The 24,514-nt window shown below is 42.6% G+C and overlaps 1 protein-coding gene across 5 annotated transcripts in view; it reads right to left on the bottom strand.

Moving 5' to 3' along the window:
* PRKAG2 (protein kinase AMP-activated non-catalytic subunit gamma 2) overlaps window positions 1–24,514 on the bottom strand; it is a 183,169-nt gene that overhangs the window by 8,275 nt on the left and 150,380 nt on the right. For 4 of the 5 annotated variants that reach the window (XM_042816533.1, XM_042816532.1, XM_042816535.1 and 1 more), the window contains 3 exons: window positions 14,676–14,785; window positions 2,537–2,618; window positions 1,795–1,853 (listed from right to left, as the gene is read on the bottom strand). In XM_042816533.1, the coding sequence (XP_042672467.1) occupies window positions 1,795–1,853; window positions 2,537–2,618; window positions 14,676–14,785 (251 nt within the window). Of the gene's footprint in view, window positions 1–1,794; window positions 1,854–2,536; window positions 2,619–14,675; window positions 14,786–15,860; window positions 15,881–24,514 lie in introns of those variants that run through there. The other variant, XM_042816536.1, reaches the window with a different exon arrangement.

The following is a 24,514-nucleotide window of genomic DNA, read 5'->3' as shown; positions in this document are numbered from 1 at the left end:
AAAAAAAAGATTAAAAAAGAAGCCAGCTAAGCTTGTGGAGCACAGTTCAGTCTACCAAAGTGATGAGAGGAACAGGAGAACTCCTCAGCTGCTGAGAAGATGAGGCCAAGTTCAGCTCTGTGATGACACCATATGGATGAACGTACCTGAACTTTCCTGATCAATCATTCAAGAATATTATCTAGCTAATGAACAGTAATGTGCTTCACACTGTGAGGAATGTGATGTGTTTAGGAGTGATTAAAATACTTAAAAACTGAATTTTCAGCACAATTGCACTTAGTAGAACTAGAGCATCCCCCAACCGAACATCTACTATTTCTTTTTCTTCTTCTACAGGAGACTGCATCAGTCACCCTTTGGTCAGATGTTGCCAATTCTCAGTTATTCACCCTTCCCCAGCCCAGAGGCTGTGTTTAGCACCACCTCTTCTACGGACTTCTGCACAACAGCATGTTAGATAGCACAAACAGGAATGGCAACTGCTAGACCATAAGTGAAACTGCACAGGAGCACTGGTTATGTGACAAGATATATCACCGTAAATATCAAGAACAGACATGATCACCTGACTTTGAGAAGCCTGATATCACAGAATGGCCTGGGTTGAAAAGGACCATTATGATCATCTAGTTTTAACCCCGCTGCTATGTGCAGGGCTGCCATCCAGTAGATCAGGCTGCCCAGAGTCACATCCAGCCACATCCAAATACATCAGAAGCCTGTTCCATCCAACTGCCAATTCTTTAGCTACTAAAACACAGTATGTATATTTTAATTCAGTGGGGAATTGGCATTGACAGGAACAAGAAAGGGATGTAAATGTTTGTATGAACACGTAAGCAAGAGAACCTCATCAACCGACTGCCAATGGGAATTTTTTAAATTACAGTTAATTGAAGTCAAGAGATCTTCAACTGATTGTGTAACTCAGCCACACAACTAAAACCTCTGCGTTTGTTCAACTAGTTTAACTCATTCTTTCTAAAGCACCACTTCAAGATTTGAGTTACCTCTTAATTCCCCCATGGCTCCACAAGCCAGCTTTGTGCTCAGCTCCACATATTCCTCTCAGAATAACTCTCTATCAGTTATGAGACAATGCTGATTTATTTATAAAGGTATAAATTAATAAAAACACACCAGCTACTGTGTAGCCATATATTTGATTTTTAAATACAACTAACTTGTTCTTACAATTTCAAGCACTCTCCAGCCCTGAATACAATATTGTTTGATAATGTCCATTTACATGGAGTTCTGATTAATGTTAATTCATGTGTTTTGAAACAATCTGGACAAAAACACATACAGTGATCAATAATCAAGTATTTCACCTTCATACATTTATACTCTGCCTAGTTTTTAATAAATAGGTTATTGCAGGTCCTTCATTCCAAGAGCGCTAGACAATAGCTGCAATTCCAAATGGAGCTTGTACCCAACCCCAAGGCTCTCATGGTGAAGCACCACACAAAACACAATAAATGGCAGTGCTCATTAAGGAAATTCCTCATGTTTACACATGTCTAACAGAAGCAGAAAATTATTTTACCTGCCCAAGCTCATAGGACCTTAATGGTTAAGTGGTTATAGCCAGGAATTGAATAGATGTATCCATACACCATTCTACTTCCTTGAGCAAAGCATTTTCTCTCAAAAAAATTCTGAGTGTACTCATGACACACCTAAGCTTCCAGACACTTAAAATAACTACCGTCCATCCTTCAAGCAGTTTGATATTTCACTTTCTATACTGTATGACAACTGATAGAGGCTTAACATCATACTCACCATTGGAGATTTATAGTATCTATGCAGTATGTTAATGAAATCTGTAATTGTTAACATTCCTACAAAAAGTGATACAGAAAGAAAGTTCTTCAGACATACACTTCAAACATAAAAGTTCAGTTATTTTCTCAATTTACAGTCATGCTCTATAATGTAATTAACAATAAATCTGCACAACACACTGCCTATTTGCTACGTATGTAAATGTTCACATTGATACAAAACTTCACAAGAAAAATATACAACTGTGAATTAACATTCAAAGCCACAACCTATGTGCTTCTCCTCTTCTTTCAGTCTCACAAAAGAAAATCTATTTCTTCCACTGTGGGATATAATATCCATGGCATTCCAAGTTAGTTCTGGCACTCAGTGATTTCACAGTGCACCTTGCTGAGAACACGCAGAGAACCACAAGCACATCGGTGTTACATTTTTCTTTCCATAGTTCTTATTTCCACAGTTCTTTTTTTGTGACCATTACGGTTATTTTTAAGTGCACAGGGAAAAGCATACACTAGATAACAAATTTCAGAAGCTCAAGACCTCAAAGAGTCACTGTGATTGTCAAAGAACAGCAGAACTATGCAAGCTAACAACATTTCGTGCCTCACAAGAGAAAACAAAGAAACCCAGCAGCATCGCTTAGGATGTCAGACCATGGCTAAACCCAGAGCACCTCCCACAACAGTGCAGCACGCTGAAAATTCAAATACAACTCAATTATGTCAGAACAACTTACCTACAAAACTCTGTTTTTTACTCTCCCACAGTGGAGCTGCTCTCACACCATTTGCCACCAAGGCGAAAAAGGCCTTCTTTACCTGCAAAGAGAGTGAACAGCGACATAAATCTTTGCTCTTAACTTAGCACACCAGACAGCAGCAGAAGGATTTCCACAGTTACTAGGAAAAAACACGGTTATGAAGAGGTAGCTGCTATTCAAAACAGAACAAAAACCACACGTGCTGCCAAACAAAAACCTTAAAGCCTTTTACTTCCATAGAAGGCTTAAAAAACTCAGCAAAACCAGACCTGTTTTGTTCTGTTATGCGAATGTGCCACGTGAGAATCTCTGATGAACGAGTATCTCTACATCCATGGCATTGCTCTTTGGTCCAAAGAGCACAGAAGTACCAGCTGCAATCGCCTGATGATCGCGAGCTGAACAGACAGCATTTACACACTGACACCTCAACATCCACTGACAGCTCCGTGCTCAGAGGCTCCTTTCCACAACAGCCAGGAATAAAAGGGCTTCACGTCAATGGAATTTGTACGCAAAAAAGCAGCAACAAACAAAAATACAGGTAGGCAAAGAGCAAGTCTGCTACTGTTCAGTGCAATCTACCCGGAGGAAGTTTGCAAAGCCCTCCAGGTGAAAGCCAGTGTAATACCACATTCAGCGTAACACCTATTTTGACTTCACTTAGTTATAATTTATCAGCTTCAATTTCTAGAAGTGAATAAGCCTCTCAGTCTGCAACAGAAAGCAACGCCTCTTCCTGCAGCTCTGTAATTCACACTCAGCATTTTGCTACGTGGTGCTGCCCTACTTGCATGCAAACCCCAGCCTTTGAGGTGGGACTTCTGAAAGCAACCCGTATTTCTTGCAATCTCTCAACAGCCAGTCTGCCTCTGCCCTGCTCACAAGCTCACCTGCTCCCCTGATTCAGCTCAGCTCTCAAAGCTGCCTTCAGAACTCACCGATCGTTCTGCCACATCATCCATGAGCAGGAATGATGATCCACATCCACCCCTCATCTGCACTGAAACTGAAGAAACCGTATGGAAAAAAATACCAAGCACCACAAATAAGACTGTAGTGCACACAGCATGCACTAACTTTCTAGAAAGTGGTTAAATAGAAAGGTGCCAGAGGTATTAAGGCACCCTACTGACACAGGGAGGTACTGAGTAAAACAAGCATTAGGAAATGCACCACAGGAGCACGCTAACTCAACAGGAATACTGAAACCACAATGAAACCCTGCAGGCAGATGCACCAAGTGCTCCCACACAGCAACATCACGCCTGCTGTTAGCACAGCAAAAGCTAACAGCAATATTTGGAGAGCACATAGGAGACAGAAGTGAGGTCACACAGACTGACTCCACCTTGGGGCAAATTAAGTTGGTTCTAATGAACCTTCATTAAAAAGAAAGAAAAAAAAAAGAACACTTCAGAGTGCCCAAAGCTGGGAACCTTCAGCTTCTGTATCTTTCCATAACACTATCACACATTTTAAGAGGTCACTGTCAACTCACATCCCAAGTCTTCCGCAAGATTCAGATGGTCAAGCTCTAGCACAACACTAAGATTGAGATGCTTCAGGCAATCTCCAAATTCATGCTATTACTACTCTTTCTCAGACAAAGCAGCACCAAAGTACACCATCTAGAAAAGCGTCTGGCTGGTAAAAATGCAAGATTAATTCTTGCCCTGGTTCTTTGATTTATTAGCAAGCGATTTGTGCCAAAGAAACCCAAATCTTCTGTTAGATGCCATCCCAACGAGTTTACAAGACGGTTTTTGGAAAAACTGAGACCTGCTGAAATGATACAACTACTAAGATAGTGGAGTCAAAACTTTAAAAGCCAGTGAGTTCAGATTGGGACCAGCAGTATTAAACTTTTAAAATAAGTTACCACCAAAATGCCCCATCCCTGGAGGCATTAAAAGCCAGGCTGGATGCGGCTCTGGGCAGCCTGAGCTGGTGGTTGGTGACCCTGCCCATGGCAGGAGGGTTGAAACCAGGTGATCTTTCAGGTCCTTTTTAACCCAGGCCATTCTGTGATTCTACAATTCAATGAAAACTTAGTAGGAGATGCTTATGTTATATTATATTATATTATATTTTCCTCCTAAACCACAGCTTAAGCAATGGCCCTACTGTTCTCTCCAGATTTATACATTAAAGTGTTATATAGTTACCTTTCAAATAATGCCAACAATTAAAGTTACATTAATACCTGTCTCTTCTTTAAATAAGGTTGTAATGAAGCAAAAACCAACTTCATTCTTATTTGCTAAAACCGCTTGCAAGTGCAAGCATCCAGTCCCCCACTCACACTTTCTGCGATTTCCCAATTTCAGCTGCCCAAAGCACTGCTGGGTGGGCAGCCAAGGCACTGGGCTGTGCAGCTGGGCTTTGATCCAACACACGCAGACATTTCAGTGATGTTGGTGCAGAAAATATCCACAAGCACCTTTACTTCAGATTACGTACAGTCTGCAGCCTTTGAACATTTCCAGCACATGCCATCATTAGACCTCCAGCAGTACTGGTAGTTCCCAGCTCCACCAGCACTGCTCGCTTGAGCCAGCTTTGTGCTGTGGTCCCCTGATCTCAAGTAGAATGCTGGAATGGCCCCACCTTCCCAAAGCCATTGTTCTGTAGCCAGGTCCCAAAGAGCATTGCTGTTCAATGCCACATACAAACATTTCAGAACAAAAGCACTTTCTTCCTTATTAACCATGCAGTGGTTCTGAGAAGCACAGCGAACCGTTCAAAGATGGTCCTTGTCTGCTCAGATTTCAAGATGGACTTGATGCATGCTGACCTTATTCACCTCATTTCTTCATAATCAACAGGGGAAGCAGTTATTTCTGGGGCACGACTCACCAGCCTCAGACTGAGACAAGCTGCATCCCACAGACACCAACCTGCCTCACACACACACATTTACATGTTGTTTTATCTAACTGCTCTCATAAGCGACCAATGGATTTCAAACTCACCCACCAAGCCTGCCCCATCATGAGGGTGACTGCTAACACTGCAATCATTTGTTTCATTCACCCAGCAGAAAGATTCTCATCCTGGAGAAAGGTTGTAATGGGAACCTGGTGGTGAATGGAGAACGCAGAGCACAGCAGAGCACAAAGCCGTGCTGAAGGAGACATCTCAGCACTGTGGTCTCAGTGCCAACGTTAACTTGAAAAAGGTGGAAGATAAGAGAAGTAAGAAACACAGCAACTCCAAATCTGCCACTGTGAAGCATAGGAATGACAGGAAAGATTAGCAGCACAAGCAGCATTAAGAGATCTTCCAGGACCCTGTGGTATGGCTGTTATCCAAGGCCAAAGTGATTAACGCTGGTTGTGCTCTGGAAGGGCAGGCTGAAGAAAGAAGGTGAAGCCCAGGAGAAGCCTACGAATGAAAACACTGACCTCTGCAGCCTGTGGACACCATGCAGAGCACAGCTACATGTGCAGCCCATAGTGGAGCAGAAGGTCTGGGGAAACAACCCCCCTGGGGCTCTGTGCTGGAGCAGTGACTGAAGGATGGGATCTGTGCTACAGAGCCATGTTGGAGCAGTGCTTGAAGAGCAGCAGCCTGTGGGAAGCCCACAGAGGGTCAGTTTGGGAAGGACAGCATCCCATGGGAGGGATCCCACATGGAACAGGAGCAGAGAGTGACCACGAAGGAACAGATAAGATGAAGCATTAAGGACTCACCACAGCCCTCATTCCCCTAGTTTGCTTCTAGTTCTCACTGCTCTGGCCCGTTATCAATAGGTAATAAATTACACTAATCTCCCTCATGCAGTCTGTTTTGCCTGTGACAGCAACTGACGAGCAATCTCCCTGTCCTTATCTCAACCCACAAGCTTTTCTCCATTGTATTTTCTCCCCCGTGCTCTTGAGGAGGAAGAGCGAGAGAGCAGCACAGTAGTGCTGAGCTGTCTATTAGCATTAGGCCTCCACAGTTCCTCACAAAAAGGAAAATAGATTCCACGTTTGAGTGATAAAAAGCATTCGTATGCTTACAATGAGAAGTGCAGAGTGATTGACAGCCTCTGCTCTGCCCTCTCATTGCAGCCTCTCACTGTTTATAGAAGACTTATAAACAGGACAGAGACCAACCTATCTGATAGTGATAGGACAAAGGGGAACAGCTCAAGGACAGGCTGGATGGAGCCCTTAGTAACCTGGCCTGGTGGGTGTCACACCTGTTACAGCAGTGTAGAATGAGATTATCATTAAGGCCCCTTCCAACCCAAGCTGTATAGTGATTCTATGATGATTTTATGACTGTCCTAGTTTTTCACATTTTGCACAGTCGCTGTAGAGTGAAGGCATAAAAGCTTTCCATATTTCTTTCCTTTCTGGGGCCAAAACACATTTATACTTCAACACTTCCTACTTGCTAAGCACATCAGAAGTAGAACAGTCAGTCTTCGCTGCACTAGGAAAACAGCAGGCCTCTGCTGTGATCCCTCTACTGCAAAAGAACCCCAAAACCTCAGCAGCCTACACTCCATTCCTTTGGTTTAGGTGTGTTTATGAGCTGATCGCCTTTCAACTTCTTTTGATGCAAATATCCAAAGAATGGAGCAAGATCTCTTCACCGAACATAATCTGAACTATACTTCTCAAAGCAGCACAGCTAGTCCTATGGATGCCCACGTCTTGGCACACATGGGGAACAGGAAAAACACAACAAAACCCAAAAAACACCAAAACACTCACAACCGATGTATGAGATGCAAGCCTGATGCTGTCTAACTGCAAGAACATCTTCCCAGCAGAGGAAACTGTCCCTCTCTGCTCTGCTCTCTTGAGGGCCCACATGTGCACCATGTTCAGCTCTAGAGACCCCCTTCCAAGGACATGGAGGGGCTGGAGAAGGTCCAGAGGAGGCCACAGGGATGCTCAGAGGCCAAGAGCACCTGAGCTATGGAGACAGGATGTGATTTAGAGAAGGCTTCAACAAGACTACAGCAATCTTCCAGCACCTACATGGCCTACAGAACAGCTGGGGAGGGACTCTTTATCATGGTGTATAATGACAGGACAAAGGGTAACAGCTTTAAACTAGAAAGGAGTAGATTTAGATGAGATATTTGGAACAAATTCTTCACAGTTAGGGTAGTGAGGCTCTAGTGCAGGCTGCCCAGAGAAGCTGCGGATGCCCCATTCCAGAGATCTTCAAGACCAAGCTGGATGAGCCTTTGGGCAAGCTGATCTAGCAAGAGATGTCCCTGCCTGCAGCTGGGGTTGGAACAAGATGGTCCTCAAGGTCCCTTTCAACTCACACCATTACATGATTTTAAGTTTGAAAACAGCGTAACTTTCCCACAGAAGACTATATAGGAATCCCCCTCTTCCACAGTTATAATCTCCAAGTGATTTATTTCTAAAGCATGAACATTTTTGAGTGGTGAGGATGCCCAGAGAGGCTGTGGATGCCCCGTCCCTGGAGGTGTTCAAGGCCAGGTTGGTTGGGGTCCTGGGCAGCCTGGTCTGGTATTGAATGTGGAGGTTGGTGGCCCTGCGTGTGGCAGGGGTTGGAGATTCCTGATCCTTGAGGTCCCTTCCAACTCTGGCCACTCTGTGATTCTCTGATAAGCTAAACTGGAAAAAAGGACTTTAGAATTCATCTCCAGTGCCCACAAACATCCATCACCTTGAGAATCCAAGAGCAACATAAGACAGTAAATATCTCTTAATTCACACCCAGATGGCAACGACATTTAAAACACCTTTGAGGATGAAGTAATTCTCCCCAAAATCAATCCGAAGCAAAGACATTTCAGGGAGGTGAATCCTGGGAATCTCACCATTAGCTCTCCAAGCAGTCAGAAGGAAACTCAGAAAAGCATATCTTAATTTATAATCTAGGAATGACACCCACTATCAGTAAACAGTTAATTTTCCACAGAAATACATATATTTTTAGGGTTTCTCTAATTGCTTTGTCTGAATGTTTCTCAAGAAGTGTCAAGCAAAACATTGTGGAGGACACTAAACAATGTAAAATTCCAATTTTTCTTCAAATTAAGTTTTAGCTGTCCAACTCACTTTATTTTTAATTATTTTTAAGTTATATAAAAATACAGTCCTGTAAAGGAGCTGTTTTCAAAAGCCAGATCCCTTTTTCATCATACAGATACAGTCCAGTACTTATTAACTGGCTTACTGGGGCTTGTATGCAAGACTACAACCAGCAATCTCAGCATGATGACTGCTGCATTCATCTTTACTTTCTAGTTACTTTCTTCTTCACTCAATGTATTTAGTAGAAGCATTTCCTCATTAGATGTACTAAGCCTTTAAAAAAAAGAGCCTAATTAAGGAGTTAATAGCAAATTACGCCTAGGGCAAGGGCCAAGGAGGTCCTGAAGCAAGTTTCTTCTTCTACCTTTATCACACCTTCCGCTAAAGTAATGAAGAATTATACAGACCTGTTATTAACTTAAAGGCTATGTTTGCTCCCACACCTGAAAATCCCCAACCAACAAACATTTGTAAGCAGCTTCTCCAGTTCATCGAATTTTGGAAAGGTTACACAAATACAAATCAGTTATCTTCTCCACTCACAGGGCATGGAATAGAAACACTCTTAGGGGATGCACTGAGGGTCATCGAGAGCTTACTAAAATGTAGGAGCTTCATTAGATGATTCAAGTTTAAACTCATGGGAAAGACAGGTAGGGTTTCATTCTCAGTTACAGGATGCAGGTACACGTTCTACATTTTTACCCAATTAGTCTGCCAACATAGATATCCTCCCCTATCTCACATATGCACCGAGAAGGTCTAATCCAACTACAGACACCAAACCAAAGCCCTAACTGACACTGAATATCAGTATGCCCACAGCCTTTAATAGCTGGTTACACTATCTTCCCTCTAACACTACATACAGCTCCATCAAGACTTCTCCGAGACAGCCAATGGTGCATGATTAGTCAACTCCACTATTCCACCTTAGTGAAGTACTCTGCAGATACTTATTTCCATGCTATTTGAGGGGAGACTGAGCCTTCTAGTTTGTAGTACAGGTATGGGAACCATTAGGTCATGGCTTGAACCAGTGGAAGGAATACACCTGTGTGACCAGAAGGGGCCAACCCTGGGTCCACCCCTCTCTAACCTCATTCAAGGGCTAGCAGCCATAAGGGGAACATCTCCACTCAGCGATCACCTCCTTTGGAGTGTTTGGTGAGCCCTGTTCCTTGGGAAAGGGGAAGCGATTCCTTCTTTATTACTGGATTGTGATCTCTCCCTTTCTTGGGTGATCCAAACTGGTTTAAAGCAGCTGTATCTGTATCACCTATCTATACAGTACTCAATAACTGAAAGCCATCAGTTTGCTTTCTAAGAAAGCAATCACTTCAAGCTAGAATTTTTGTTACTATATGCCACACTAGTGGGCTAGGAGTCAGAAAGAAAGTAAGCCTCACAGGCAGAGCCACTGGACCAGCTGCATTGGAAAGGGCACAGAAATTCTTTCACAGATTAAGAACCTGCCACTCCTGGCAGGAGTGGTGCAGGGAGAGCAAGAACAATGCATGACTTTCACTGAGCCAAGCACAAGTGTTCCAGCTACACCCTGTCTTGACTAAGACATTTCCATTTAATTGGTACACAAGAACTTGCAATATCTTTCTCCAAGATCAAAGAGTGAATGCTTCCTATTGGTCCTGAGAGCTGCAGGCATCGACCTCTGACGCTTGTTCTGTACAGGAGCAACTCTATAGAAAAACAGCCTTCCAGTATTATGCTACTGATTCTGGCCTGATCTCAAGGGTGCTTTTTTGTGGCCTGTCTCAGCCCACATGCCAGCTAGAAACTAATGCATTGCTCTTTTTACAGCTCTGTGGAATGAGTAAGCAAGGAGGGATGCAAAAATGCAGACAGTTTAAACTTAGGAAACTCAAAGGGAAAAAAAACCTCCAAGCCGATTAAGGCACAGACAGTCCCCTTGTAAGGCTGTGAGAACTCTTGTTATGACAGCAGACCCTGAGACTGCTGCATGCTTCTGGAAGCAAAAGATTCTAGAGCATTCCTTCTGGAAGCCTGCTGTCTCATTACCTTGGAGAGAGGGAACACCCCAGTCAAGAATGAACTGGAGGGAACAAGAATAATGAACCCCATTTACTTCAAGTCAGCACAAGAAAGAGAAATACAAAGCCTCTTGTGCTGTTCTAGTGTGGAATCCCTTGCTCTGTGGAAGATATACTTACTTTCAGCTTGTTAAAACAAATAAGTTTCCAGAAGATTATTCCAAATATTTTTCTAGTTATGCAGAAGAAAAATAAGTACTTGAGTTCTTCAAAGTATGTGATAGTTACCAACAAAAGCCAAGACACAGCCAGCAAGCATGCTATTATGCCACTCCTGGAACTGTGAATTACTGCTTGACACATAGCAAAGAAGCCACGGAATCCTAGAATGGCCTGGGTTGAAAAGGACCTCAAAGACCATCTAGTTTCAACCCCCTGCCATGGGCAGGGTCACCAACCACCAGCCCAGGCTGCCCAGAGCCACATCCAGCCTGAAAATGCCTGCCTTGCAACTTAGTTTTTACCCTTCTTATAGACGGTCAATTAGTCTGTGTTACAAAACAAGCTAATCCTTCTCAAAGACAAAAAATGTTTAAATAATGAATTTGTTTGAAGGCCGAGCAAAAATCTGGCCTTAAATAAGATTAGAGAGCTAAGCTGCAGAGACTGCTATATGCTATGCTGAGAGTCATTTCCTTTCAAAATGGAAATAGAGCTCACAGTAGGACGGAGAAATAAATTTTTCTGTTGGAAAGAAGGTATAACAAAGTCAAGCTTAGGCAATAACACTGAAAAATGAAATCACATCAGTATATGATGGTACTACCAACAGAGAAAAACTCATCTGACTGACAGAATGTGAAGAAGTGCTACATTTTGTTGACACTTAACTACAATACAGGAATTACTGAAACAGGTATTTTCCTTTCAGAGCACTTTTGTGAGTTTCAAAGAAGTCAAATTGCTTTAAGCATCAGTATATGCACCCATTGTCAGTTAAAACCATCAAATAAAATGCACATGCAGATCTGGATGATGCTACTTCCCCAGAATATTGCCAAATTAAATGCATTAACACACAGAGTACCCAGATACTGTGCTGAAAACACATGCAGGTAACCAGCCAGACTGCATCCAGCTCAGTGTTCTCTGAGATGTGGATCACCTTTCATTTACTGAAGTAAAAAGGAACAGCAAGGTCCTTCACTGACAGCAGAGTAGCCCTTCAAGGGACAGCCCTCCTACCCCTCCCAAAGGGGCTGGGAAGATTTTGTTCTATTGTTTGCATCCTGGGAGATGTGCAAGAATTTCAAAGGGCAGTTTATCACAGAGAGCTGCATACTGCTGCAGCTTGCCTCCTTTCCTCTCAGTTCACAAAGCTGAACTGGCAAACTTCACGGGGTAGCACGTAGCATCTCATGGTCTCTCAACTCCAACTCTTCATGCTCAGATCAGACTTTTAAAAGTTTCTTTTCTCTGGGAAAAGCAAAGGCAGGGATTTCTCTTGAGTAGTCAGGGGTGTCAGGCAGGGGAGAGCTGTAGCATGGAGGCATAGCTCAATACATTTGAGGAGCAACTGTTTACAGGCTACAATTGCACTGTGGTAGAAAACAGTAAAAGAACAGTTCACTGTCACTCAATAACTGTGTCAGTTAGCACTTTCCCAGCTACAGTCACCATTTCTCAAGGTTAGTACAGGCTATGGGTCATTTCAGGTAGGCAGTCAAGTGTAGGAAGAAATATAAGCTGCTATACGGGGGAAACGGAGCTGTGCCAGTTGGCCTCAGGCTGGTCAGCAGACCACAGCTCTGTCTACTACTTATTTAACATATCTACTCTTCAACTTTGCAGCACACAGCACGTTCTCCTGGTGAAGCACACCTAACTGAAGTGTACAAGCTATTGCTGCTTTCACAACAGTGCAACAAAGGTGCCAGTGGCACAAGCTCACTCCTGACAAGACGGAGTGCTGTGCTAGGAGAAGTGAGATGTTTGGTAGCTGCTGGAATCAAGAGGCCCCCAAGCATTCTGCCCAATACCAGGACTGAAGAGACTGTCAGCCCATTCCCAATTAACTACTAATACTGCTATTTAAGGCCTCCTGTCAGCTTTGCTCCTTACCACGTCCTTTTATTCAGAGATAAAGGAAGATTCCTTACAAATCTTCATATTAAACCCCTCCAAAAACACTGAGACTTAACACTTATTGATGTTGCTTCACTGGTATTGCTTATGTCACATGATAAAACAGCTCCAGTTTTCCCTACAGTTAACAACAGTTTTGAAATACTTTCTATAATATCTCATGTACAGATCTGCAGGGTAAATGCTGTGATTTCTGCCCAGTAGAGGGAGACAGGGCACTGCAGTCAGATATAAACCCAATGACAGTCTTCCAAAGGATAGCATGAGAAAACGATGCAGCTCCACTGTTTCATTCTTCCATCAATTGCTGGTACCTTTCTGCCTCATTTAGTGTAATCCCATGTACTGTTTAAGCATTCTCACTGTTAGAAATTAAAATTTCGAGAGATCTGGGAACTTCAAGGCACCAGGCTTTTTTTTGTTTGATCTTAAATTAGGAGAAACACTCACGTGGGTAGGAGTGAAACATCCAGGGAAGACACATCTACAAGATCACCTCCCTTTGTCAAGACTCACGGACGCTGTTGTTTCAGAGGACTGCTCTAAGCTACTAAAAGAGAAACTGATTTTCTATTACCGAGAATGACCCCATAATCATAGGCCAAGGCATGTCCTTTGTTCTTTGCCAGCTGCAATCCACAGTCACTATTAGGCAACCCAAAGACAGGGGTTTGGTAGAGAGTAGATAAAATGTTTTTCACTGAGTCACCTATTTTCCTATAGGATTAAGATTCACTACTTTCTTCACTAGAACCATTTCTCTAAGCGTTACCTTACACTGGCTCACTAAAAGGAGATTAAACCACTTCTTTACATTAATAGCACTACTCAACACAGCTCCAGTGAGAATGGTTGGTATCTAAAAACACTTCCTGCAATTCACCAGGAGATTCGGGGAACCCAAAAGCAATGAGTGACTCACCCCACTGGCTCCAGCACCAACTGGTTTTCGTAATAAAGAGGAAAAGTTCATCTTTCTAACTGCAACGATGATGCAGCTCAAGCCTTTGGCCCAGGTGACCACTGACAGCTGAGAAGTCAATGTGTGCAATGTTCTCAAGTATCACATTATTTTCAGTTGTTGTGCAAGTAGGCTTTCCATCTTTTAGCCCACAATACTAAGGATCTTGCACTACATGTTATTATCTGATACACAAGATGGTTCTGGGAACATTTTGAGATCAAGGATCTATTAAATGTTTTTCCTGACAGTGGAAGGCTGTAGTCTGAGCGGTACATTCCATGCCAAGAATACTTCATGTGCTCATTTAAGCCAGAACTGGAACATCATTAAAAGGAGAGCAAAAAAAAAATCCACCTCAAAAAACACTGATTGCAAAAATCAAGGAAATAAAGAAAGCCACAGCGTTCCACCACAGTGCAAAACAGACTACCCATCTCTACAGCAGGCAGCTATTGCCATCTTTTGGCAAATAAGCTCTTCCCACAGAGCCAAGAGCCTAGCAGATGATGATTTACTGATTAAAAGCAAAAAGAAAAGCTGAAAACAAAAATTTTCTGGAGAATGCAGTAATTTGCATCATTAAGCCACCCATTTTAGTCCTAACTTATCTCAACAATATAGCAGGAACAGGCTCAGAGCACCTGGAAATTTAATTCTTGGACGTGGAGCTCTATGTAAGATATCTTTCCACAAATTGACAGATATGAAGAATATAAATTTGGGGTTTTCAGAATCTCATCAGTGATTACAATTGCCAATTATATCTTCTCACTCTGTTCAGCAAGAATTCCCCCTCCCCTCCACCCTCCAAGATCCTCCACCACCACAATGTGAAAGACATGGCTGAAACAACATGGGGTTCTCATATTCAAAGTACAGCATTATAGGAGACAATACTTCATTTAACACTCAGGAAACACACCCCCATTTCAAAAAGTGAACTGCAAGGAAAGGCAGACTGAAAGAAGAATACTCACTTGTAGCGTAGTGTCGAAAACAACAAGCTTAGAGCTTGTTGGAACAATGTCATAACACTTGTGTGACCTCATGAATCGCACATAAATGTCACTTTCCGATTCTTCAAGTGCTGTAAGTAAAAACATTTTGTTTTATTTAAAGAACCTTAAAAAAAAGAAGTTAAAAGCATGCCAAATCAACTCAACACCGTTGCAGAAGGACATCCCTCAAGCAAAACTCAAATTCACACTTTCCAATCTAGACAGACAGTTCATAGTTCTGCACTTTGCATTTTGTTCATCTTTCCTTGCAAATTAAACAGCACAAAGTGCATTTTTCTCCCTTGCTGAGAAGGGATTTCAGGATAGAGCAGTTACAATTCAGGCATTTGGTTTTTAATAAATACTGAATATGCATACTGAGTACTTGAATTGCAATTATACAGACAAAGCCAGTTTGAAATTAAAATAGTGTCAGGCTTAACTAATTCAAGCTCCTTATATTAGAAAGGCTCTGACTTCATTTCTGTCCAGTCTACTTTTCTGAGCCCTCTATCTCCTGAAGAGGCAGCAGGCAGGTTGCACAATCACATCGCTCTACCCAAACTACCTTACAAACCACATCACAAACATCACACCATCAGTCATGAAGTCAGGATTCATTTGGTCTGATTGCTTTTTTCCCCTGTTAAACATATGTCTGTAGCCAGGAGTCAGCATCCAGCCTATATAAACTTAGATCAGCTTTGCCTTTGTCTGAGTTTAGATGTATACACATGCAATCTCTACACTTGCTGCAGTATGTCGTTAACTGCATTATTATTAATTATGCTCTCAAAGCAATTCAGCCCTCCGTTATTCACAGCAGGTACCCAGAACTCAAACAAAGTTAACATCTCTACTAGACAGCCCTTAAGCCCTATAATAAATGTGCAGGAAGAACTTGGGCATACACTATGCTTTTTCAGAGTGAAAAAGCCCCACAAACTGGAAATAACTACTAACCAAGGAACTTTGCATTAGGAAGCAATCAGCTCCAAAACTCCTTGTTTGATGTATTTGCTCAAACATAATTATCTACTGTTAGAGAAAATACTGCCAGAGTAGCTCAGCACAGTTTCTTGAATCCAGTTCTATAGAATCAAAGCTGAACCTCCCCCTTAAGCAGCTGCTCTGGCACACAGGTGCTCTCTTCTACATACTAACCAAGCTCTTCATCTCCAGCTTCCACTACTCTTGGCAGGGGTGGGGAAAGAGTCCATTCCCAGCTGAAACCCAAACAGTACGAAAAACCACTTCCAGAGGAATACAGAAGAATTTAACTGTGAGGAAGCAGAAGAAACTCATTTGTTGGATTCAGCAAATGACGTTGAACAAGGCTGAGTTTGACAAGGTTTGCCCTACAGTCACAAATGCAACTCTTACAGTCCTTATTTACTTTCAGGTCTTTTCCCACGGGATTGTACACAATGAGAACCAGGCTTGGAGTGGTAAGCAAGTAAGACTGGGTACTAACATGACCAGTAACCATCAGATAGACAGTCCACTACCATGCCTTTCCATAGCACCACAAGAGCTGCAACAGTCAGCAGTTCTACATAGCAGCAAACTCCCTTCTGCAACTTCTAGTCTCCTGCTTCTTTCATTATATACCTTCTAACTGCTGTGGCAAGCAAGGCTCCAGCAGTTGTGAAACCCACTGCAGACCAAGTCCTTCCCATGCTGACTGAAACAGAGGCTCTCCACAACTTTCACTGTGTACCCAGAAATGGCCATAGGCACAGGTGCCCAGGGAAATTCTGTTCTCATTCTGAAGCTCGACTTCCTACAGATCCTGTTGTCTTAACAATGTTACTTTCTAGGCAAATAAGCACAGTACAGGTAGTAACAAGCATAGGAAGACATCAGAAAATTGATGAACTGCAAAGTGATCAGCTATTTTTAGTTGAAGAAAATCTTAAGCAGAGCACATCTTTGCTCAATACAATTAAACCAACAGTTATGCAGATGTAATATATTCCTATAGCAAGTGCAGTAATTGCACTTAGATTTGTAGTGACACGCTGCCAGGCTAGTTGAGGCTGCTAATGGCAGCAACATTAAGAACTCTGCATGGAGCAGCATGGTAAGGATCTGCCTATAAAAACTCCTCTCATACAGCACACACTCCTACTCTCCAAATACATGCTGTCAACCAGACCTCAAATCACCATCACCCACTTAGCAGCACCTGCCCAGTGCCACACACCCTGCCTTCCCCTGTTTTGCCTTCCAGTTCAGACATCTGCATTAGGCAAATCACTTCAGGCACCACAAAGAAATCAGTTCCCTCACTGAGGAGGCATGGTTAGTCAGAAGTCTTCAGACACACACAGCAGCTATGTGTGAGTGTTGTGTTTAAGACTCAGAAATAGCTAGGGAACCAGAATCTCAACAAGGATCCAATTGTCCAGCTAGAACTGAGGTTTACTTCTACAGAAGACCCTTATACTATAGTAGAGTATAATGCCCTGCTGTGTTAGCTACCAACACACAGAACATAAGCAGCACAGATCCACCTCATATGTTCTAAATTGGTCCATCAAGTGTCTACTGGAAAATACATTCCAAGACCTTCCAAACACTTCAGCTAGCTGGTATTACTTACAGCTGCCTTAGGTCAATTCTTTGTACACACACTGGATGTGAGCTATCAGCCTGTGCAGCCTCTCAAAGGAGAGACGGTCTCAAGCTGAAGACCTGGTACACCTTGTGAGCTCACTTCCACACCCATCCTTCCTGCACAGCACAGGCAGCCCGGGCACAGCCTTCTTACAGTTCCTCTAACCTTCAAGAGGACAGACTTACAGTTTGTTTATATACAACCACCATCACGCTGCAAATGCAAATAATCAAATACAGATACCCTAATCTCCATTAAGATATTTCTAATCTATTACCTGTTTATCTTCTAGGTCTGGCTTAATTTGCTTTTTGTTAAATGCTCATTCTTTGTAGCTGTTAAGCTACTGCAGCCTTACCCCATATCTGCAAAGCAGTACTCCCTTCAGACAGACGAGAACAAATGCTTTCCTACTTAGACTTAAAACATCACATCTTCTCTGCATGGAAGACCATCTGCCCAACAAGCAGCGCTATGTGCGTATGCTGGCTATTCTTCCCTTTCACCACAAATCAGTGCTATGCTCAGAAGTAGATAGCACAGTGATGCATACTACATGTACAAGAGGCCATACAGAATCTCTGCTCCTGCCTGATGTGACTGAGGTATCCAGAATTAGATTTGCATAAGGAGCCTCGTTAGCAGAAGCGCCGTTACAGTAATGGATGCCCCAAGTTGCACCACACCACAGAAGGACTACGTGCTACAGTAATTTTGAGAGCAAGATCTTAAGTGCTTCTCCTTGGAAGCTGAACTAAATTGCAGCAGTGCCAAGCACAGACTGTCTTTGCCGTCCCTTTCAATTTTCCTCCTTCTTCTTTGGTCAGATGGCTGACGTATGCCTCTCATGCTGATTCTGTAACAACTCCTGCATTAAGTGTGAAGATGGAATGGCACCAGACAATTACAGTTACCCTGGCACAGCAAAGGCACTTGGAGAGAAGCCCTGGGGAAATACATCTGTTGGAACTCAGCTTATGCTTATAGCACCAGTCAGGATGCTGCCTCCAGCCAAACAGCAGCTTCCTACAGTTCATTATCTGAACGTTCCTTGCTCACAGACAGCAGATTCCCAGCAGGAGCCATCTCAAACTAGAGCAGGGATTGGGAAAAGTGTGTACTATGATTGATCACGCATTTCCATCTTGGTGCTTCCACATGAAAGCCTATTTCTTGCAAGATAACTTTCTCATAAATCTTCAGGTGGACACTGTCCATGTGCACTCCTTCCCCAGGAGTCACAGGCAAAGGCAGAAAAGCCCAAATTCCCAACCCTCCCTTCTACAACTCCTGATAAGCAGAGCAGAAGTAGAAGCCACCTGAAAGGAGACAGACTTTTGGAAAATTAAAGCACCTGAGGTCAACTGATAGAGCCCTGACATAAAGCTTCTTTTAAGTTCAAGTATCTCCGTATCATCGTTTTAGCTATTCTTACAGGTAAAGACCCTTTAAAGCATAAAAGATCCATCCATGTATTTTTCCCAAACATACTCCCCAACCACAGGTACTTAAGTGCAAGTAATTTTTACTCCCTTCTTCTCTCCCACTCCACTACAACATCAGATGTGTTTGTTTGTTTTTTAAAGGCTGTTATTTAGAAAAACACGGACAAACTACTGAGCAACACTGACTCAGAGATTGTAGTGGAACCTGGTGCTAAGTTTAACCCTCTATTTAGAGGGAGAACGTAGAGCTAGCACCTGAATACCCACATATGAAAGGGAAACTTCCACAGCATTCCTAAAGCCATTCTTCAGGTCTTCTGTACAGATACCTTCAACTCTACTCACACCTTTATCACCACCTTTATCACCACACTTTCCTCCTGCAGCTTCCCCCTCAGAATTCTTCTCTTTGGAATGCCTTGGAGAAGAAGTGCCTGCAGATGGAGAACAGGAACGTGCAGTAACACATATGGTCAGCACATACTGAAAAGCCTCCAAATGCTGTCACACAGAAACCTACAGGAAGTTTCTCAGAGGTGTTTACTGCAAACCATAGGGTGCCTTTTCCTGTGGTCCATCACGTCTGATTTGCCCAACAATGAGATCCTAGGCCACACGTGTCTTCCAGCTTCAACAATACAACATAACATCTTAAAACAAAACCAAACACCTATGTTATAGATATATTATGCTCTTTATTTCTGCATTGGTATCCAGTCACACCAAGTTTAACATGTGGTTTCAGGGAGCATCTGAAAGGAGGGCATTGTGTCCCATGCAAACTGTTTCATCTTTCAACTTTCCTTTCCTACAGCTGGAGGAACACTCCCTGGAGCAGCCCTGCTCCTCACCATTAGGTGAAGTTTATCGATACAATTAAGCTGATAAGCTCTACTAAAAGGTGTTAACAAAGTCATCCTCCCATTCCTTAACCAGCTAAGGTAATTAGATACTTGGTTAACAGAAGTTTACAGTAATCTGTGTAAGAACAGTATGTCTCACAGTGGAAACAGCTACTGGTTCGTGCACAACAAATGGATTTTGTAACAGAACGAACCAGTAAGAGGGCATGGCTTCAGTCTGCTGAGCTGACTGCTCCAGAGCCAGGAGCCCCGAAAACAGCAGACAAGAAACAAGACACCAGAAACAGAATCAGTGTCAGACTCAGCAGGAAAAGAATACTGACTTCACATAAGAATGAGGAGCACAGAACAAGAAGTGGTGTTGGACTGCATCATTTGATTTATGTTCGTTCATGAGGAAGCTATTCTCAGAATAAAACCAAAACAAAACCCACAACAACCAAACACTGCCAAAAGATCATCTGACTGAGGATGTGGGTGTTAAAACCTAGTGGTAACAAAGAATGGAAAAGGTGGAAAGAGATGATCACAAAGATGCCTATTGTAAGTGGCAGGAGATAAATCACTACATTTTTAGAACAGGCTTGGAACAGCTTTGCTGCTAACAGAGCAAGAAAGGCTAGCAAAGGACTAGCTGTGACTGTAGAAGTGATTTAGTCTGATATGCAGAAAGCAATGGATTGTTCCATGATAAGCCAAAAGGATTTCATATACAAAGAAACAGAAGAAGAGGATGCAAAGAAAGAAACAAGAAGTGTTTTCTTTTTGAAAGCTGCAGAGAAACTGAAGATACCCTGGCAGACCACACAGCAAACTTCCAGAGCAGCATTATTCATGCAGCCACAGGCTACACGACACACAAGCTGCAGATTGGATGCTTCCCATCCCAGTGTAAAAGAATGCATGAGCTGGCAGCTAAGGAAAGATCACATTAAGTTCACAGATGTAAGACACCCAGATACAACACAATAGGAAGTGCATCTACAGATCAGTATCAGCAGTTCCAGTGATTCAAGATGAATTCTTTATTGCAATGAGAATACAGAACTTCTGACAGGAGGAGGATTTGGGAAAGCAGGAGCACGCACAGGCACTATTAGAAAGCCTAAATTGTGCCCTCTTAGCATAGGTCATCTCACAAATGGAGGTTCTGGAAATACATGAAACAAGAGGAAAAGAATAGGTACACGGACAGGTTAAGAACTACATGTAGAATAGCAAGCTTTCCACATCTTGAGATAAAGACTTCTCTTAAGGCACTTGAAAAAGAATTAGGATTTCCTGCATCTACTCCTTTCGGCACATCAGCCTGCCTTTTAAATTCCAGAATGGCCTGGGTTGAAAAGGACCACAATGCTCATCCAGTTCCAACCCCCTGCTGTGTGCAGGGTCACCAACCAGCAGCCCAGGCTGCCCAGAGCCACATCCAGCCTGGCCTTGAATGCCTGCAGGGATGGGGCATCCACAGCCTCCTTGGGCAACCTGTGCCAGTGCCTCACCACCCTCTGGGGGAAAAACTTCCTCCTAATATCTAAACTAAACCTCCCCTGTCTCAGTTTAAAACCATTCCCAATTCTAGTTTGTGCAACTCCTGCATCACTCCAGATCACTAAGGTAATTCTGATGCTGTCTCCCCTTATCACAAGGGGCTGCTCATTGCAGAGACAAGGTTATCACATATGTAGACAGGAGAAACCCTAACAACAGAGCTAGTTGCTATACTGCTTTAGTCTCTAAGTTAGTAACAAAGGGCTTTTACCAGTAGTTTGATGCTTCAAAGGGAAAACATTGCAAAAAGACTCAGAGAATCAAGGTTTCCTTTAATTCAAGGTTCTAATTAGCAATCTCAGAAACAGAACTAGGAGATGCTTCCAGGAGTTTGCAAGAAGATTTAGAAATGGTGACCAGAATTTAAAGTTTATCTTCAAAATGAATTCACAAATGGCTTAGAGTTAATGGTATCTTTCAAAGAATACCAGAACTCAAAAAGAAAAGTGCTTGGTCAGACGAGCACGATTCAGGTAAGTGACCAAATAACAGATCCACTCAGAAAGAACTATCCTACTGCTATTAATTTCATACATGAAACTGTAAGTAGGGAAAAGGCACCGTGTGCTTAACCAGAACAAACCAAACAAAAACAAACAGAAACTCACTGCAGCTGTCACAGAACCATTAACTCCAGAAGCTGGTTAAACAGAACAAAGCAACCCTGGGATTTTGTATAGTCTCCTCTTCCTAAGATCCTAAACATAGAATGAGACAAATATCAGCAGCTGCCTTAGTGCAGAACTGAAGGGTTATCAGTCCCTGAGACAGCTTCGTTTTTCTGGTTCTGAGGCTTAAGTGTCTCTGCTTCTCCAAACGTAGTAAGACCTAAGATATTTAAGAGGGAAGTCATGCAAATAACTGCCTGAAAAAAATGCAAGATACAGAGCTTGGTTTCAGCCTATCTTGCTGTTATCACTCACTTCAAAACCCTGCACTGAATTCTGTTTCTGAGCTTTGGAGTGAAGGATGTCCAAGCAAGCAGTCAACACTTCCTTTATCCCGCTGCTCTCTGCTGGCAGGCTGCATGAGCAAATAATGTGAGATCTGAGGCAGACAGAAAGCAACAAGCAGCTTAAGAAACTTCACATTCCGGAGCTAATCATAGCAGCTCTGAAGCTTCTTGTCCAGGCAGGCAGAGAAACTTACTCGTTTACAAGCAAAAGCTGCATTGTTTGTGAGCCACCTGAAGTTTAACTGTGCATCTCTGGAATAGCCCAGTAAGACTAAGGCCAAGGTCAGGTTTGTACCTCAATTACAGCCAAATCACAGCCAAATCACTGCGCTTCTGTGAACAGAGGCAGCAACATCAGCCTACAGCCCAATAATTCATTTCTTTCCTTGACAACAGGTAGTATGGTTTTTCCCTGAGCATCCCAAACAAGGATCTAATTTTAAGCATTGCCAGTTTGGAATGCAAACACACTCCTTGTGATTGAGAGATGCCAGCTACAACCCAAGAAACCAAAGATGGTATTAAGCCTCTGAATGTTAACATCAGGAAACATAATGCTGGAGAGCAGAACTCAAGCCAGGTTCAAGGCATGGACAGATGACAGATGAAGGAATAAAGCAGCTTGTATCCTGAGAAATGCTATCTATACAGGAAGACTGGTTAAAAAAAAAAAACAACCTTAACTTCATGGCAGTTTCTTTAAAGCAAGCACTAATCCTACTGCACACAGTCTGCAGGCACTTTAGAACAGACACCCATTTACTGTTAAGAGTTAAAGGTCACAACTTAACCAAAGCATTGTCCACAAGATAAACATCTTCAAAATGCACCCATCACCCTCACAAGAGACAACTATATATTCTTACTGAGTACAGCTATGATCTAATCTGCAGGAGACCTTTCACTAAAGACTAACCATGTAAACTGAAAGCATAAAATGCTTTAAAGGAAGAAAAAAAACTTCCATGTGCAAAGCCTAAGGACTTCAGGCCATATCTGCTATAGAAACAGCTTTGTCAGGTCTAATAGAATGTGCTGAAAGGAAGCACTTCAGGTATTTCCCACCTTAGCTTTTTGACTGCTGGTCCCAAATCTAGAATGACTACTGACAAGACTCACTACTGGCAAGACCCTAGCTTGAAGCTTTGAGTCATTCAGCACTAAGATTCTCATTTCTCTGTAGTTTCTCCTTACACATTTCTTCTCATTCCCTCCCTATGCACAACAACCTTTTCTGAATTCTTTTCTACCTTTTCTAAATAGCTATTATTGCTGTATCTTCCGATTTAACAATCTGCATGCACACTTCAACAGTTTATGAAGTCTTCTGGCTTCAGCACATCACTTCAGAGACTCACCTAACAGCACGTAGAGACTGGAGCTACGCAGAGAACTGAAGATCCAACACACATCAATATGGCACACTCAAGGAAGCTTTCTGGAACCTGATTCAGACATTGTACTGATTATTCTCTTCATCACATATTACTGCAAACAGACCCAAAGCTGATCTTTCTCTGAACTTAAGTGACAGCCACACGTTGCAAAGCTTTTTGTTCAATTGGTTGTTTATTATCATTAAAAATACCCAGTATCTGAACTAAATCACAGAGAAAAGCACAGTAATCTTGTCCAAAAACAAATAAAAGCAAACGCTCCTCTGAAAAAAACTGTAATAAGTGTCAGAAAGCTGCCTTAAGGCAAAATTGAGGATTGGCATCTAATCTCTGCTACAGCTAAACTTCTGTGAATTCTGACTCCCAGTAGAATTCTTCACCAAATTGCTTTACGTTAAGCAGCAAAATCCACGTGAAGTTCAGCATCTAAAAAACAAGTCAGGCTGATCTGAACAGCAGTCAGAACTACCATGAGAATAACCACACCATGGTCAGAAACACGTCAGACATGAGCGACTCCTAAAAGGATGGAGTTATTTAGGCTTCCTAAAGCTCTGTCTTGATGCCAAACTAGACTAGATGCCAAATGCCAAATTCAGCTCTGCCCTAACATAGTTCTGTTTGTACTCCATTGACTGGACGATACATTAATATCACACACTGGTGTAACTCCTCCACGGGCAGATCTTCTCCTAACCTCCCTGCCTGTCCTTTGTTAGTCTTCATACTTCAAGCAGGGCCCCACTAAAGCCCACCACTGCATGCATCTATAGCCCAACAGCCTCAGTACAGACAGGCACGCTTTGTTTGAAGGAGCAAGAGCTGCTAAGAAAAACAGTACCTCAAGTGCTGTATTTCCTCTGGAAATAGTGCATATTTTGGACTTTCCTACTTCCCAACACCCTGCTAAGTTCTGGAAGCATTCAGACCAGTGCAGCAGATGTAAATAGCTTGCAGCAAGGTCCTAACACAACTTCTGCTGCTTTGAGC

The sequence above is a fragment of the Centrocercus urophasianus genome, unplaced genomic scaffold (genome assembly GCF_019232065.1).
Source record: "Centrocercus urophasianus isolate 14NV4802_14NV808 unplaced genomic scaffold, USGS_Curo_1.0 seq_16, whole genome shotgun sequence".
Classification (NCBI taxonomy): Eukaryota; Metazoa; Chordata; class Aves; order Galliformes; family Phasianidae; genus Centrocercus; species Centrocercus urophasianus.
The sequence above is the reverse complement of the archived record's forward strand: the minus strand, read 5'-3'. Positions and strand labels throughout refer to the sequence as shown.